This window comes from Pipistrellus hanaki (assembly GCF_964339955.1).
Source record: "Pipistrellus hanaki genome assembly, chromosome: 8".
In the NCBI taxonomy this organism is placed as follows: Eukaryota; Metazoa; Chordata; class Mammalia; order Chiroptera; family Vespertilionidae; genus Pipistrellus; species Pipistrellus hanaki.
This window is the reverse complement of record NC_140510.1, coordinates 60,171,449-60,186,685: the sequence shown is the minus strand read 5'-3', so window position 1 is coordinate 60,186,685 and position 15,237 is coordinate 60,171,449. Positions and strand designations below refer to the sequence as shown.

General features: G+C 41.6%; 1 protein-coding gene across 2 annotated transcripts in view; it reads left to right on the top strand.

Annotated features, from left to right (window-relative positions):
- LOC311626440 (nuclear body protein SP140-like protein) overlaps positions 1-15,237 on the top strand; it is a 42,243-nt gene that overhangs the window by 10,733 nt on the left and 16,273 nt on the right. For both annotated transcript variants that reach the window (XM_084891837.1, XM_084891838.1), the window contains 6 exons: positions 2,617-2,779; positions 5,263-5,431; positions 7,456-7,533; positions 8,766-8,828; positions 10,850-10,999; positions 14,521-14,574. In XM_084891837.1, coding sequence (XP_084747963.1) covers positions 2,617-2,779; positions 5,263-5,431; positions 7,456-7,533; positions 8,766-8,828; positions 10,850-10,999; positions 14,521-14,574 — 677 coding nt within the window. The remainder of the gene's footprint in view (positions 1-2,616; positions 2,780-5,262; positions 5,432-7,455; positions 7,534-8,765; positions 8,829-10,849; positions 11,000-14,520; positions 14,575-15,237) is intronic.

Genomic DNA, 15,237 nt, shown 5'->3' with positions numbered 1-15,237 from the left:
TTTTAAAAAACAAAACATTATCAGAGAAATAAAATATTCAACTAAAAAGAAGAATTATAGACTCTGCTTTATAATTATTTCACAAAAAACAGCAGCGCTTCTGAAATTAAGGTGTCTTAAAAGATTCATTTTATACAACAACTAGAGACCTGGTTCATGAATTTTTGTGTGTGTGGTGGGGTGTCCCACAGCCTGACTGGCTATTGGGGCAGCTGGGGGCAGAGGGAAGTGCTAAGGGGGTGGAGGGACCACAGAAGGTTGGCCAGCCACAGGAGGTTGGCTGTGGGAGCACACTGATGATCAGGGGACAGCTCTTGCATTGAGCATCTGCCTCCTGGTGATCAGTGTGCATCATAGCAACCATCGGAATGGTAGCTTAGCTTTTATACAGTATCTACACTAATAAAAAAGAAACATGCAAATTGACTGTCCCTCCACTATGCTCACCAGCCAATCAGGAATGAGTATGCAAATTAACCCAACAAAGATGGCGGCAGCCACTGAGCTGGAGCAAGCAGGAAGCTTGGGTTGCCCCCAGCAGCAGAGAAAGCCAAACTTCCTGCCCAACTTGGCCACTGCTCAAGGAGGGGCTGGAGGGGAGGAAAAGGAGGGACTGGGAACCTGATTTGCCAGGGGGCATGGCAGGCCTGAAAACAGCCCTCAGCCTTTTACCCAAGTTGGCCAGGCACCCCAGCAGGGACCCCCACCCTGAAGGGGGTGTGGCCAGCCTGAAAACAGCCATCAGCCCCTCACCCAGGCTGGCCAGGAACCCCAGCAGGAAACCTCACCCTGAAGGGGGTGTGGTCAACCTGAAAACAGCCCTCAGCCCCTCACCCAGGCTGGCCAAGCTTTATGGAGTAAGAGTCCCTACTGGGGTCCTGGCCAGCCTGCAAACAGCTATTAGCCCCTCACCCACACTGGCCAGGCACCCCAGCAGGAAACCTCACCCTGAAGGGGGTGTAGTCAACCTGAAAACAGCCCTCAGCCCCTTACCCAGGCTGGCCATGCCCCCTCTACGGGGACCCTCACCCCATGGGGGTGTGGCTGGCCTGCAAACCACCACAGGCACCTCACCCAGGCTGCCCCATGCCCCAAGGGAACCCCCATCCTGACCCTTCAGAGCAAATCAGCTGGCCCCCACCTGTGCACCAGGCCTCTAATAAAGAAGTAATATGTTAATTAGACTGGGAGACCTTCCAGGAGACCTTTTGGACGTTCTTCTGGACAAAGCCATGGTGGCGGGGCCAAGGTAGAGGTGGTGAGAGGCCAAGAGGGGAGGGTAGTTATGGGTGATCAGGCCAGGATAGGATGGCAGTTGTGGGTGATCAGGCTGCTGGGGGGAGAGGGGGCATTGGGGGTGAGCAGACCAGCATGGGGGTCAGTTGGGGGTGATCAGGACAGGGGGTAGGGCAGTTTGGAGTGAGCAGGCCAGCAGGGGAGCAGTTGGGGGCGAGTACACTGGCACAGGGGGCAGTTAGGGGTGATAAAGCTGGTGGGGTGACATTTGGGGTTAAGCAGACCGGTGGCAAGGGAAGTTGGGGGTGAGCAGGCTGGCAGGCAGAGTGGTTAGGGGCAATCAGGTAGGCAGGCAGGTGAGTGGTTAGGAACCAGCAGTCCCGGATTGTGAGAGGGATGTCCTACTGCCAGTTTAGGCCCATTCCCTATAAACCAGCTGTAGGACATCCTTCAAGGAGTCCCATATTGGAGAGGGTGCAGGCTGGGTTGAGGGACACACACCCCCATGCACAAATTTTGTGCACCGGGCCACTAGTACTATATTTAGATAGCATAGATAGATGTATAATAATACAAAAGAAAAGTTCCAGGGAAATTATTGATAGTTTGTAAATTTTTAGTTTATGCCTAATCATATGATTACTAAACCACATCTTAGCATTTATGAACTAGTTTAATAATTCAGGATGGTATTTTTTTAAATATATATTTTATTGATTCTTTATAGAGGAAGAAAGAGGGATAGAGAGCTAGAAACATAGATGAGAGAGAATCACCGATCAGCTGCCTCTTGCACACCCCCTATTGGGGATGTGCCCACAACCAAGGTACATGCCCTTGACCGGAATCGAACCTGGGACCTTTCAGGCCCAGGCCGACACTCTATCCACTGAGCCAAATCGGTTTCTGCCAGGATAGTATTTCTTAACTGCTGTAGGACAAAGAGGGAGCACCATGTTTTATTTTTTTGAGATTTATTTTCTATTGGTTGTTAATTAAGATACATTTTTAAGCTTACATTCTATTGTTATACCATCGTTTCATATTCCTTTATAGATGATCTATTTGCTCCATCCTACTTTTGTACAAATTAAAATGTTTTCATAAAAATTCCAGATATGTTTGGGACAAAATAATTTGACAATGGCTGTGATCATGACAGACCAGTATTTTTCAATACTATTATATCTTTCTAATCCACCATACTTAATTTTTTTTTATAGTTTTGTCTATTGCTTCAATTCTATTTGTCCTATTCACTACTCAGGACCACTTAATTTATGTTGGTTCTTCAAAGCCAATCTATCCTTCATATACATATAAAATGTTACAGCATATCAAAACCTATGGCCATTTTATCATGGTATTTCTTCTCCCTAGGATGCCTGCAGAAGATGAGAACATAGTAAACAAGTATATTAATGACATTGCCCTCACATACTTTAAAAAATATAAGGTGGAGATTTCAGGTGCAATAACAACAACATTTCCTTTCCTTGAACTTATCCGGGACCGTGGATTCATCACCGATGAAATGTATGAAGTAAGTGATATTTATTATGTCACAATCTGATAAAACAAACCCAAACTAAGTTATATTTTCTGATATCCTAGAATTAAAACTGAAAGCACAACTGGGCTACTGAGGAGACACATATGAGTAGGGACCTTCTCAAGTACTGCTAAGTATTTCTCTAAAGTCAAAAGAGAAGAGAAGCAGGCATTACTGGAGATAGTCCTGCTCCTAACTGAAGGATTGAGCTCTGTCATGCCTCCTATAATGCGTGAATAGGTCTGGTGATAGGCTGGATCTGAAGTGGGTATACATTGCCTTCTAGAAATCTTAATAATAAAAGGCCAAGCCGAAGCCGGTTTGGCTCAGTGGAAGAGCGTCGGCCTGGGGACTGAAGAGTCCCGGGTTCGATTCCGGTCAAGGGCATGTACATTGGTTGCGGGCACATCCCCAGTGGGGGGTGTGCAGGAGGCAGCTGGTCGATGTGTCTCTCTCATTGACGTTTCTAACTCTCTATCCTTCTCAATTCTTCTCTGTGTAAAATCAATAAAATATATTTTTTTAAATAAAAAAATAAATAAATAAATAAATAAATAAATAAATAAATAAATAAATAAATAAATAAAATAAAAGGCCAAGAGGCATCACGACCAAAATTATCAAACAACCAGTAGCTATGACGCCCACTGTGGCCAGTGAATCAGGGGGTAGGGCTGGCGGCCCCTCCCTTCTGTTGGCCTGCCACTGATTGAACTCTCCCACCCCAGTTAAGAGCAGGGTCAGCCAGCCATGCATGCCCCCAATCAGCGCCCCACCACAATAGGCCCGCAACCCTCCCCCTGGCAGGCCTGCCCCTGATCGCACACCCCACCTTAATAGAGGGCAGGACTGTCTGTCCAACCTCCTGCAGCTCCTGTCCTGGCCAACCATGCCCCGAATGGGGCCCCACCACCCTAATTGCCCCGCAGCCCCTTCCCCTGGCTGGCTCCACTCCTGATCACCCCTCCACCCCAATAAGGGGCAGGGCCAGCCGGTTAACCACCCATAACCCCTCCCCCAGACCACAGGCCCCTGATTAGCATCCCCCACCCATCCCATTTTGGGGTGGGGCCAGCAAGTTCACAACCCACAGCCCATCCCCATGTTTGGCTCTGCCTTTAATTGGCCCCCAATCCCAAATTGGGGCAGGCCCACCAGCCAATCACCAATCATCAATTGCCAGTCAACCTACGGACAGGTCCAGTCCCAATCTGCCCTGATTGGGGCCAGGCCGGTCAGACCCCACCTGTGCACAAATTCATGCACTGGGCCTCTAGTTATATTTAAAATATAGTATAAACTCAGAATTAAACATAATTTTAATGAATGGGTGAATAAGTTGAATGACTTCATTTAATGAAATAATCATTGACACAACATTTCATTGCAATGAGCATTAATTTAAATACTTAGACCTGAGAATATTAAAATTCACAGAGAATTAATGTCTTGTTAGGACAAATTTGAAAGTAGATGCTTGCTATTCTTTCAACAACAGTTTTCAGTTTCCTTTCTGTTTTTTCCCCCTTTTGGTATTTCTGGAGTCTTAGAATTTAGGTTAATTTTAGCAAAAGAGGTAGGTGGAGATAGAGATGCACATCTTCATTTTCCCTGTGCATAGGCTTTCTTTCTCTCTTTTTTTTTTTTTTTAAAAAAATATATATATTTTATTGATTTTTAACAGAGAGGAAGGGAGAGGGATAGAAAGCTAGAAACATCAATAAGAGAGAAACATTGACCAGATGCCTCCTGCACACCCCCTACCAGGGATGTGCCCACAACCAATGTACATGCCCTTAACTGGAATCGAACCTGGGACCCTTCAGTCCATAGACCGATGCTCTATCCACTGAGCCAAACCAGTTTTGGCTGCATAGGCTTTCTTAATAGCAAAGTTCACAGAAGCTTCCAGGCCAAGTCAGTCCTGGGGAAGAGACAAGAGTTGTCCAGTCAATAGAATAGCATCTCACACCCACTAAGTCTATTCCTAAGACATTTAGCCAGTCTCTGAAAGGACTATATATTACTTCACTTGAAACCATTTTGTTCTTCCTAATGACTCCTTATTCCATCTCATGTAAACGAGGGTGAGGAGCTCAGATTCACAAGTGGGTGTTTTCTAGGAAGAAGAATTTAGTTGTTCCACTTAGTAGCCACACAAATATAGAGAAACTAGAGGCCTGATGAATGAAGATTTGTGCATAAATAGGCCTTCCTTCCCCTGGTTGCCGGCACCGGCTTAACTCTGGCCTGGAACTATTTTTCTACCTTTGCTCAGGCCAGAGCCACCTTCTGCCTCTCACTTTGTTGCATCAGTTTGCATATTCCGTATTTATTAGGTAAGATTCTAAAACTGTATGTGAGGAGATTCCTATGTTGGGAAATTATTATGCATTAACAATAAAATCGCTTTCTAGGGATCTTCTGTGAGTTAGAAGTCTGTATTTATGTTTTCTCCATTCACTGTTTTTAAGAAATCTCAAGAATCTTTTAAAAAACGATTTACTGTACATGAAGTCATATACGATGTTCTCAGTGAACTGGAGAAGAACTTTGACATGTCCATTCTGCAAGCACTGTTCAGCAAGGTCATCATGAATAAATACACTGATTTATATCGCATTTATAAAATATTCAACAAAGGTAATTATGTTTATTCTCTACATTTTGGTGTCCAGAGCAATTTATTCCCACAGGTATATAGACATTCTAGGCAGTGGGGATGTAGCTGTTAAGAAAAGAAACAAATCATGAGTTTCTCAAAGCTTATGATATAATGGCTAAAGTACAGACACCCAACTGCAGGTATGCTTAACTAGGCATTTAGAGTCACAAGACTACCAGAGCCATAGGGACATCATATTTACTTAGAAGGACAAATGAGAGGAAACCCCAAATTCTAAAAGGATGACATTGGTTGTTCCTCTTCTATGGAACCCTTTGCAGGGGTCCACAAAGCAGTCCACCAAGTTGACTACAGCCCTCCTCAAGTATTGGCATAGCTATGGGTGCAGGATCCACCCTGATGTAGCTACACCCTGCCCATGGGATTCAATTTCTCATGTTACAACTCCGAAGTCATAACTTTCAGAGACTACACAAGGGATAGTTGAGGTACAAGAGTTACCACACTGAAAGAAGGCAAAAAGTGGCTTATAGTTCACATCTAGTCCCTCCTTAGCCACTTAAAATTTACCCATCTACCGTCACTGGTCATTTTTAACTCTAAGCTTAGTGTTGGCCTACTAACATAGAAGAAAGGCCACCTTCATCAAGTTTCCAGAGTACTGAGCAAGAAAATTAACTCAAGTTGGCATTTGCTCTTGAAGAAGTTGAAATGTTTTTATTAACTCATTCTCCATAACAGGTGTGATCAACAATCAAGTAATCACAACACCAATTGCTCTGCCAGAGATATTTTTTTAGTACTATACAATACTAATGATTTGATTCTCTACTTTTTCCCTGAGAAGCATAATTTTTTTATTTTTTAAATAGGTTCTCAGTAAAGAAAGTGTCCTCCAATAACTTTTACCTTGCCTAGAAAATTTTTTTTATCCTATATACTTTTGGTTTCAAAAAAGTCTCCAAATAATTCTGGAGAATTTAAAAGAAAAATTATATGAACTGAGGAATTCAGATACTTCAGGAGCAAGCATAGAGCATTAAAGGATCCTGTGTGTGTAGAACAAGGACAAACTAGATAAATCTCAGAGTGAGAAGCATATTGTGTGAGTTTATTCAAAGGGGATAAGTGTTTTTTAAAAACAGGATTTGGGGAGGTCTGGCTTCTAAAATTAAGTAATTTAATGTTATATACCACATAGTGAAGAAATAGTACAGGTTTATAAGTACAGGTTTATTGCCCCAGGAGGTACCCTTGCTATCACCCCTGAGTTATATGCACTCTCTGCTTCCTTCAGTCTCCTCCCAAACTCCTTGCAGAGACCTACACCAAGTATTCCTTCATATGTTAGCTCAGTAGCCTACATGCAGGGGCCCTGGGCTAGTACTGTGTTCTCCCTTCTTTGGCGGCCTGTGAAGATCTTGGTCTAGGCATCTTGACACAATATTCACGTCCTGCTTGCAGCTTCAGAGAGTATTCCTCTTTGTCTTGGGATCTGGATACCCCTGGGAAGTGTGTCCAGATGTTCCCATGTTCTCTGACATGTCTATTTGGGAAGCAATTATCCCCCCTGACTCAGCTAAGCCAAAAATTTCTCTTGTCCAGCCTCATTTTTAAAGATTTCCAATTTTACCCTCTTTTATTCGTGTAAATATCTATAGGATCTTTGTTTTCCTCCCAAGAAAATTTCTCTGTTTTTCCTTATTAGTTAGAACAGTTCAGCAAACTATTTTTTTTTTTAATTTTGATATATGCTTTTCTGGCCAGCTGAAATTTTTCACATGAGTAACAAGCTCACAATGCTGCCACACCTCCTTTATCTTGAAATTCAAGCGGCTCCTTTCTATGAGGGAAGCATAAGAGCTCCTTTGTTGGTTGTTCTTTTTTCTGGCCCAGGAATGAAGGGGGAACATTATCTACAGGATTGTGACCCACTGAGCACTGAGTAATCCAAGCAGTGAAAATTCCTAAACATGTAATTTCAGATGACTCCCACTCCACGAAGATCTCTAATTGTCTTCTTCTATTGTCCTCTCTTCAGAGATACCAAACATAAAATCCTTCCTAGAAAGTGATGAAGAAGAAAATGAGGAGAGGCCTAATTACCACCTGGAACAAGGTGATTGCAAACAGATAAAAACTTATTCTCTTCTGCTAAGAGGAAAGGAGAGTGGAAGTTTGGGAATTAGGGAAGACCTGTTGGAGAGCATGGAGAAGGCAGGGAGGGCTGTTTGTATGAGAATCTGATCAGGGGCTGATGCTGGAGGAGAAGCTATGACAAGAGACCTATGGCCCAATAACTAGACAGAGGAACAGGAACCCAATGTATCAGGAGACCAGATTTAAAGATGATGTTAACGTGAAAGTAATTGTGATTTAGAGAGACCCTGCAGAAGATGAGTGTGATACTGTGAAGGGCTAGGAACTATGGGTCCAAAGTCAACATAACTGAAGAGATCCTGGGTGATAAGAAAGCGACTGAGTTAAATGTGGGGGATGCTACTCAAGAGCAGGAATATTCAAGGAGATGGGCAGTCATATAGGGAGGGGTGGGAGGAAGTAGTAAAATGTGCAGGAGAGGATGTGAGTGTTTTGAGAGAGAGAAGGAGGGGAAATAAAAGGCCGAAGAAAGGGTTATATTAAATAGTAACAACAATTACATTACTAAGAGCTCACTTATAGACCATTTACTCTGGCAGCTGCAGGCATAGTGTTCATAGCTGCCCTTGGGGGGAAGTATCATGCTCTGTCTATTTGCAGAAAAGGAGACTGTGTATATAGTTGGCCTTGGGTCAAATGATTAAGATGAATCTAGGCTTTCTGAACCCTATACACACCCAGATATTCTCATGGAAAAGATAAAAACATGAGTCAAAGAAGAAAAACACGTGCAGAGAAAAAGATACAGAAAGAATACCAGGAGCTGGAGGAAACATAGAAGGAGGCACTGAATCTTATAAAAAAAAAAAAAGGCCAATAAGACAGAGAAACTGACATGCATAGGGAGGTTCTGGTGTGAAGGGGAAGGGACAAGAAGACATGATTTTGCAAGGAGTAAGGTGAATCTATGAGTCAGGGCTATCCCTGGAAACAAAAACAAGTTCTTTATGGCCATAGGTGACAAAAAAAAGCCATTGCTGGTTCCTGAATGATCTTAGTGAGATGTCCAACTGGTGACAGAGGGTAGTTGATGGCAAGAGTTGGGTGGGATCTTCCAGATCTAGATCTATTGATACCTGGGGGAGGGAATCTTGGACTCCTAATTTATAAAGATTAAATGTGATTAGGGAAGAATGGCACAGCCCATACTTCAATTTTCTTAAATAAATCTCCTTCCATTTCTTTCCTCAGGAACTGGTGGTAATTCATATCAAAGACCGATGTGGTTAGGCCCAGATGCCTGGAATTCCAATGGTTTGTATGGGGGGAGGTTTGATTCCTTTTAGCACTAATTGCCCAGAATAGTCAGTGTTTGCATTTGCAATTTCTGCAAGGATTTATAGATAACAGTCTTTGTTTTCCTGGTTGCTTGGGAAGGTCACTCCTTTGATACTCCTGAATGCACTGGCTGCCAGCTCCTGGACCTGGACGTAATTCCCATGCACCTGGCTTCACAGCATTCTGCCTCTGTCTGGCTTGAATCTTCCTGCAGCCTTGCTTTGATATCATGTCCAGCAGTGGCCAGCACTGAAACAAGGGTGTTAGGCTAGTGGTCTCTCACCTGTTGGGTCGATCTTACAGGATCATGGATGCCATGTGCCTTCTGAGCCAACTCTCTCCCATCATCTCTGGGGCAGCAGTCCTAGAGATGTTCTAACAACACTATAGAAGTTATGTTATAGAAGTTATGTAGCTTGCACTAGACTCGTATTATTTAAGAAAGGATGTTCTAAATTAGAAATGCATTTTCATAAAATAAAAAATCTTTCAGGATGATTTTGATTTTGAAAGCACCATTATACTTTTATCAAATCTCATTCAGTAAAAAAAAAAAAAAAAGTTAGTATTTAAGAATATAAAATATCCAACATGCATCAATCTGTATACTTAGCAGTTCATCTACCAGGACAGTTGGTTAAAATCGGAACAGTGAGAGGAGGAATGGTGATGAGTAATGAATAGAGAAGAGACTCAGAGTATGTTGTTTGTGTGCGCAGGGTGTGGGGAGGGAGGAGGAAGAAATGATATTATAATCCAAACCAGAGGCCCAGTGCATGGATTTGTGCACTAGGGGCAGGAATGGGGAGGGGGCCCTCAGCCCGACCAGCACCTTCTGGCAGTCTGGGACCCCTCGAAGGATGGGGATTGGGCCTAAACCGGCAGTCAGACATCCCTCTCGCAGTCCAGGGTTTTCACAGTCCAGGACCACTCACTCTTTACCACCTGCCTGCAGCAGACCCACCACTGGTGAACCTGGCTCCTGGCTGAGTGGTGCTACCCCTGTGGGAGTGCATTGACTACCAGCAGGCAGCTCCTACATTGAACATCTGCCCCCTGGTGGTCATGCATGTCATAGAAACTGGTCATTCTGCCATTCAGTCAATTTGCATATTAGGGTTTTATTATATAGGATAATACATAATAAACCGCTAATAAATGTGTTGAAAAGTCTGACTCAGCTGACCAGCACAGGCAAGGGAAAAGCTATGCCTCATGCCCCTTCCCCAAGAGGAAGCTTCAAGGAATGGTGGATGTGGCACAAAATATGCACCAGGGTCTGTGTTAAAATTGTGGCAATTGATATTTAAATCATCTTTACATAAAATACTTTGCTTAGAAAAATAGCACTAAATGAAAAATACAAGCTGCACTGAAAAAAAGAATTTGTATCTATTCATATACTAGTGAGGTTGGTGGGAACAGAGTAGGATGAGTAGATGAAATAAAAAATGAACAGAGAAGGCTTACCATGAAGAAGGAGTACACTGGTCCTGGATGGTTTATATGGGGATTTATTCCATATGGGTTCCTGCTCTGCTCTGCCCTCTATCTCTGGCCACAGGCCCCTGCTGACTTTCTTGCCAGCTCTCTTGTTACTGCTTACTGCTAAGCTCCTAACCTGGGTACCACCAGCAAGAGAGTGGAGAGGGGGAGCAAGAGAGAAGCATGGTATTTCCCCATCGCTGTCTTGAGCAGCAATTCTTGCCATAGCTACATCTCTCATAACTCTACATCCTACCAAGCAGGCTGGCCATGGTCCAGCTTCTACCTCCCCAGTGACTCGGCACATGAGTTCATCATTGGTCTCTCCCTCCCATACCTTCCTGTTCACTATTCTTCTATTTGGAATTGTCAGTTCTTCCATCAGCTGCATAACTAATCTCCTTGATTAAATTCCTTCTGCCTCAACAGTGTAGAGAGCTTTGTATTTTCCTGTTAGACCCTGACTGATGCAACGGGAAAATAAAATATCTATGAATCAAAACCTGGTCTAGGTACAGCACTACCTGAACATGGACTCTCAGAGCACTGCTGTGAAACACAACAGATAAATGTGAATGAAATAGGTACAACCACTGACAACAATAATGCACTGGAATGGCGACAAGGAAGTGAACAATGTGCCCCAAAGTCTGAGCAGGAAGGTAAGATTGAGTGCCTGTGTTTGATGAGTGGTGAAGGGGAACTGGTAAAAGGGGAGGGATTGGTGTGTATAAAGTCAGTAGGGCAGAACTTTGATAATGATGGGAATGATTAAATGGAGAAACAAAAAAAAACAAATGACTGAAATAGACATTCACAGATCACAGACATTATTAAAAAAAACAAACAGAATAAAATAAGAGAATGTAGGAAACATAATTGAGAATCAATAAACTAAAAACTAGGTAGAACAAAAAGGCCATGTCTTGGGGGAGGCAGGGAGAGCTTGGGACATATGTAAGGAGGAGCTCATTCTCCTGCCCTACACACAACTGAAAAACCATAAAAAGATTCTGTACATATAAAATTAGTTAAGTAATAAGCACTTGCGCAAAGTAATAAACACCTTTTCTATCTTGCCATATGTTCTTGGGGGTTTAGGTAGAATTTCTTTCTGAAAGATAAGGAGATCTGTAGGAAGAAGAGTGTTTTTCTCTTTTCTTAGGAGCCTTAGGCCACATTTGAGCAACAAGAGCATCAGAACAAAGGAAAGCTTTCCTGTCATGTTTCTTTAAGGGAAAACATCTGTAGTTCCTTAAGGTTTCTCATATGACGTCTCAAAGGCCTTAGTGATCATTTAAAAAATGTTGAGCAACCACTATTGGAGTAGCATCTTTATAACACTGAGTCAAAGGCAGTCACATGAAAATATTAAACAACCATGTGATATCAGTGGGCATTGTATGTAATTATTTTGCTTATACCTATATTTTATCTAGTTTAATTTTTATTTTATCAGAAAGGTTTTATCCATGTATAATAGGACGTATTAGCAATAGAGCAAATCCCACCTTGTTCAGGAAAGATTTGGTCAAGAGCAATTCTGTTGTCTAATGTAATGCATGCAAGGAAATTTAAACATTTTTTTGGTTGTCTGTTGTTGGAGTGGTCATTACAATTCATACCAAAGGGGGAAAAGTATTCTTTCAAATCTTTATTTGGTCTGAATCACCAGGGATTCAACATCCTTGACTATATGTATAACCAGTTTTATGTTTTGACCAAGAAGTAGGTTAAAAATGATGCCCAATGTTATCTTTCCAGTCAGAAATTAAGGATAAAAGGAAACATTAACTGTTATTGTGAGTGCTTGGCCTCTTATATTATTTGTGAGGTAAGAAGGAACTAAAGAAGGAAAAAAGGAAATATGAGGGTGTGGACTATACAGACCTGGCCCAAAATATTGGTTTAGTTGTCCACAATAGATGGCATCTGCTTTACACTCTAGTAATTTTAAATTTAATTATTTTGTTGGTTCAACAGTCCTGGTAAGTATTGAACTGTTTAAATGAACCTTTTTTTAAATGAGTATTTTTGAAGTTAAAACTTCTTTGTAGGAAATATTTTTTTAAAACATTTTTATTGATTCTAAAAAGAAACGCAGAAGGCGAGAGAGATAGAAGCATCAGTGATGAGAGAGAGTCATTGATCGGCTGCCTGCTACATGCCCCACACTGGAGAACAAGCCCATGCTGGAGATCAACCTCCTGGTGTATAGGTCTACTCTTAACCACTTAGCCAAGCTGACTGGGCTATAGGAAACATTTTTGTAAAATTATCAGAATCAAAGAATAACTGTCTGTACATGACATTTAGAAATATCTGGAAATGAGAAGTGTTTCTGCATCATTTGTTCATCATAAGGTGTGCCAAAAGGCCAGGAGGCAGGAAATGAAAGTAGCCAAGCATCTGACATAATGGGCAAAGCTAACAACGGTCTTGGGGTGAAGGTGATTTGGCAGTTACCATAGATTTTTGGTATCAGTGATGGGTGATCAAAAATCAAGAATATCAGGCAGCTCACCATGAGCTTTTATGAAGGTGAGAGTCACAGGACCTCACCTTCAGAATGTCAGAAGTCTGAAATTAGAGCTCTGTTTTCTGTTGCACTTGACTCTGAGCACTGACAAAAAATGAGTCCAGTTTTTGGCAGAATCCTATTCTTTTTGCTTTGCCTGATTCTTTGGGGACTAGCAGGAAAACAAGATATCATTAAAAAGTCATGATTAACATGACCCTGTTGATTGTCACAGAAGATGCAGTACAAATACACTCCTAAAATGGAAGTATCTAGCTTACTACATCACTGAATTAATCATTAATAATAATCACTGTAGTAATAAAAATTAATAAAGTCTTGATGTTGTACAGTAATAGCCATCCCTAACACACCCATATTCTGTGGAACCCATGAAAGCCAAGTATTCTCTTGCTTCTCAATAATAGTGTGATTTTTGTCACAATCTTAGCAAGGCCTCAAAAGACAAATGATTTTACTACTAAAATGTTAGGAAAAAAATCAAATCAACTATTCTTAACCCAGCAAATTTTTGAAAAATATATTTTTTACTGATTTCAGAAAGGAATGGAGAGAGAGATGGAAGCATCAAAGATGAGAGAGAATTATGGATTGGCTGCCTCATGCACACCCCTTATTAGGGATCAGCCTGCAACCCAGGCATACAACTTGACCTACAATTGAACTATAACATATGTCAATACTCAAACATTAAGCCACACCAGCCAGGCAACCCAGTACATAATTTTTATCTGTGTCTGTGCTCTAGCACAGTGTTTTTCAACCTTTTTTGGGCAAAGGCACACTTGTTTCATGAAAAAAATCATGAGGCACACCACCATTAGAAAATGTTAAAAAATTTAACTCTGTGCCTATATTGACTATATATAAAGTAATTCTCTTGAATAGGAATCAAATAAACACAAAGAAAATATTTTATAATTACTTTATTATGAAATATTAAGTAAACGAAATAGTGAAATATTATAAAATTCTTGTCTTGTCTGCACCTACGGCACACCAGGCAACATCTCGCGGCACACTAGTGTGCCGTGGAACAGCGGTTGAAAAACGCTGCTCTAGCATGTCACAGGTTTATACAGTGATGTCATACAAACTTTTGCACAAACCTCCTCATAAAAATCTTAAGAATATGAGACCTGGTCCTAGCTCTGAGTACAAAGGTGTTTAAGAGTATTTTTTTAATGTTATTGAGAAATAATGGAAGACCCAGGGCCAATTTTGAAGTCCTACTTCTCAATGTAGTAGGTTTGTGGTTACAATAAACAATAAATCAAGCATCTTTATAAACTCAAGGAGTATGAACCATCCTAAAATTTGTAACTTTTTTTAATCCTCACTGGAGAATATTTCTTCCATTGATCTTTAGAGAGAGTGAAAGGTAATGAGGATGGAAGAGAGAGAGAGAGAGAGAGAGAGAGAGAGAGAGAGAGAGAGAGAGAGAAATATCGCCATTAACTAATTGCCTCCCCCACTTATCCAAACTGGGCTTCGGAATGGAACATGCAACCAAGGTATAGCTCTTGACCAGGAATTGAACCAGCAATTTTTTGGTCAGGGGTTGATGCCTTCACCATGACAAAAGCAATTTTGTAAATTTTATTTAATCATTTCCATTTTCTCATCACTATCTGTTTGTTGTAGGTACTGTGGATTTTGGAAACAACTCCGTTTTAGGAAAAGCCAAGAAGAGAAGAAGTAAGAATAAGATTTTTTGTTTGTTTGTTTTTGATGTGAGAAATAATTTTATAATGCCAGTATTTTATTAGTTTTATTGTTATTTACAATATTGTGGTAGGTAGAACAATGGCTCCTCAAAGATGTCATGTCTTAATTCCTGAAACCTGTAATCTGTTCTCTAACATGGCAAGTGGACTTTGCAGATTTAATTAAACTGGGACTTAAAATGGGAGAGATTATCCTGGATTACCAGGGTGGCCCCAATATACTGTCCTAGTCCTTAAAACAATGGAGAATCTTTCTTCGGTGTGGAGAGAGAAAGAAGAAGGGTCAGAGAGACACAATATTGTGGCTCTGAAGATGGAAGAAGGGCCATAGCTGGTAACTCAGTGGATAGAATGTCAGCCTTCAAATTAAGGGTCAAATTAAGTTCAATTACAGTCAAGGACATGTGCCCTGGTATGGGCTCATACTCATTGGTGGAGAGGGGGTGTAAGAGGCATCCAATCAATGATTCTTTCTCATCATTGATGTTTCTATCTCTCTCACCCTATCCCTTCCTTTGTGAAATCAATAAAAGATCCATAAGTGACACATTCAGGGGGCAGACTCAGTAAGCACCAAAGCCCCACTGAAGCAATGCCTTCCCCATAAAGGTGTCTCCAGCACAGAAGTTCTCCC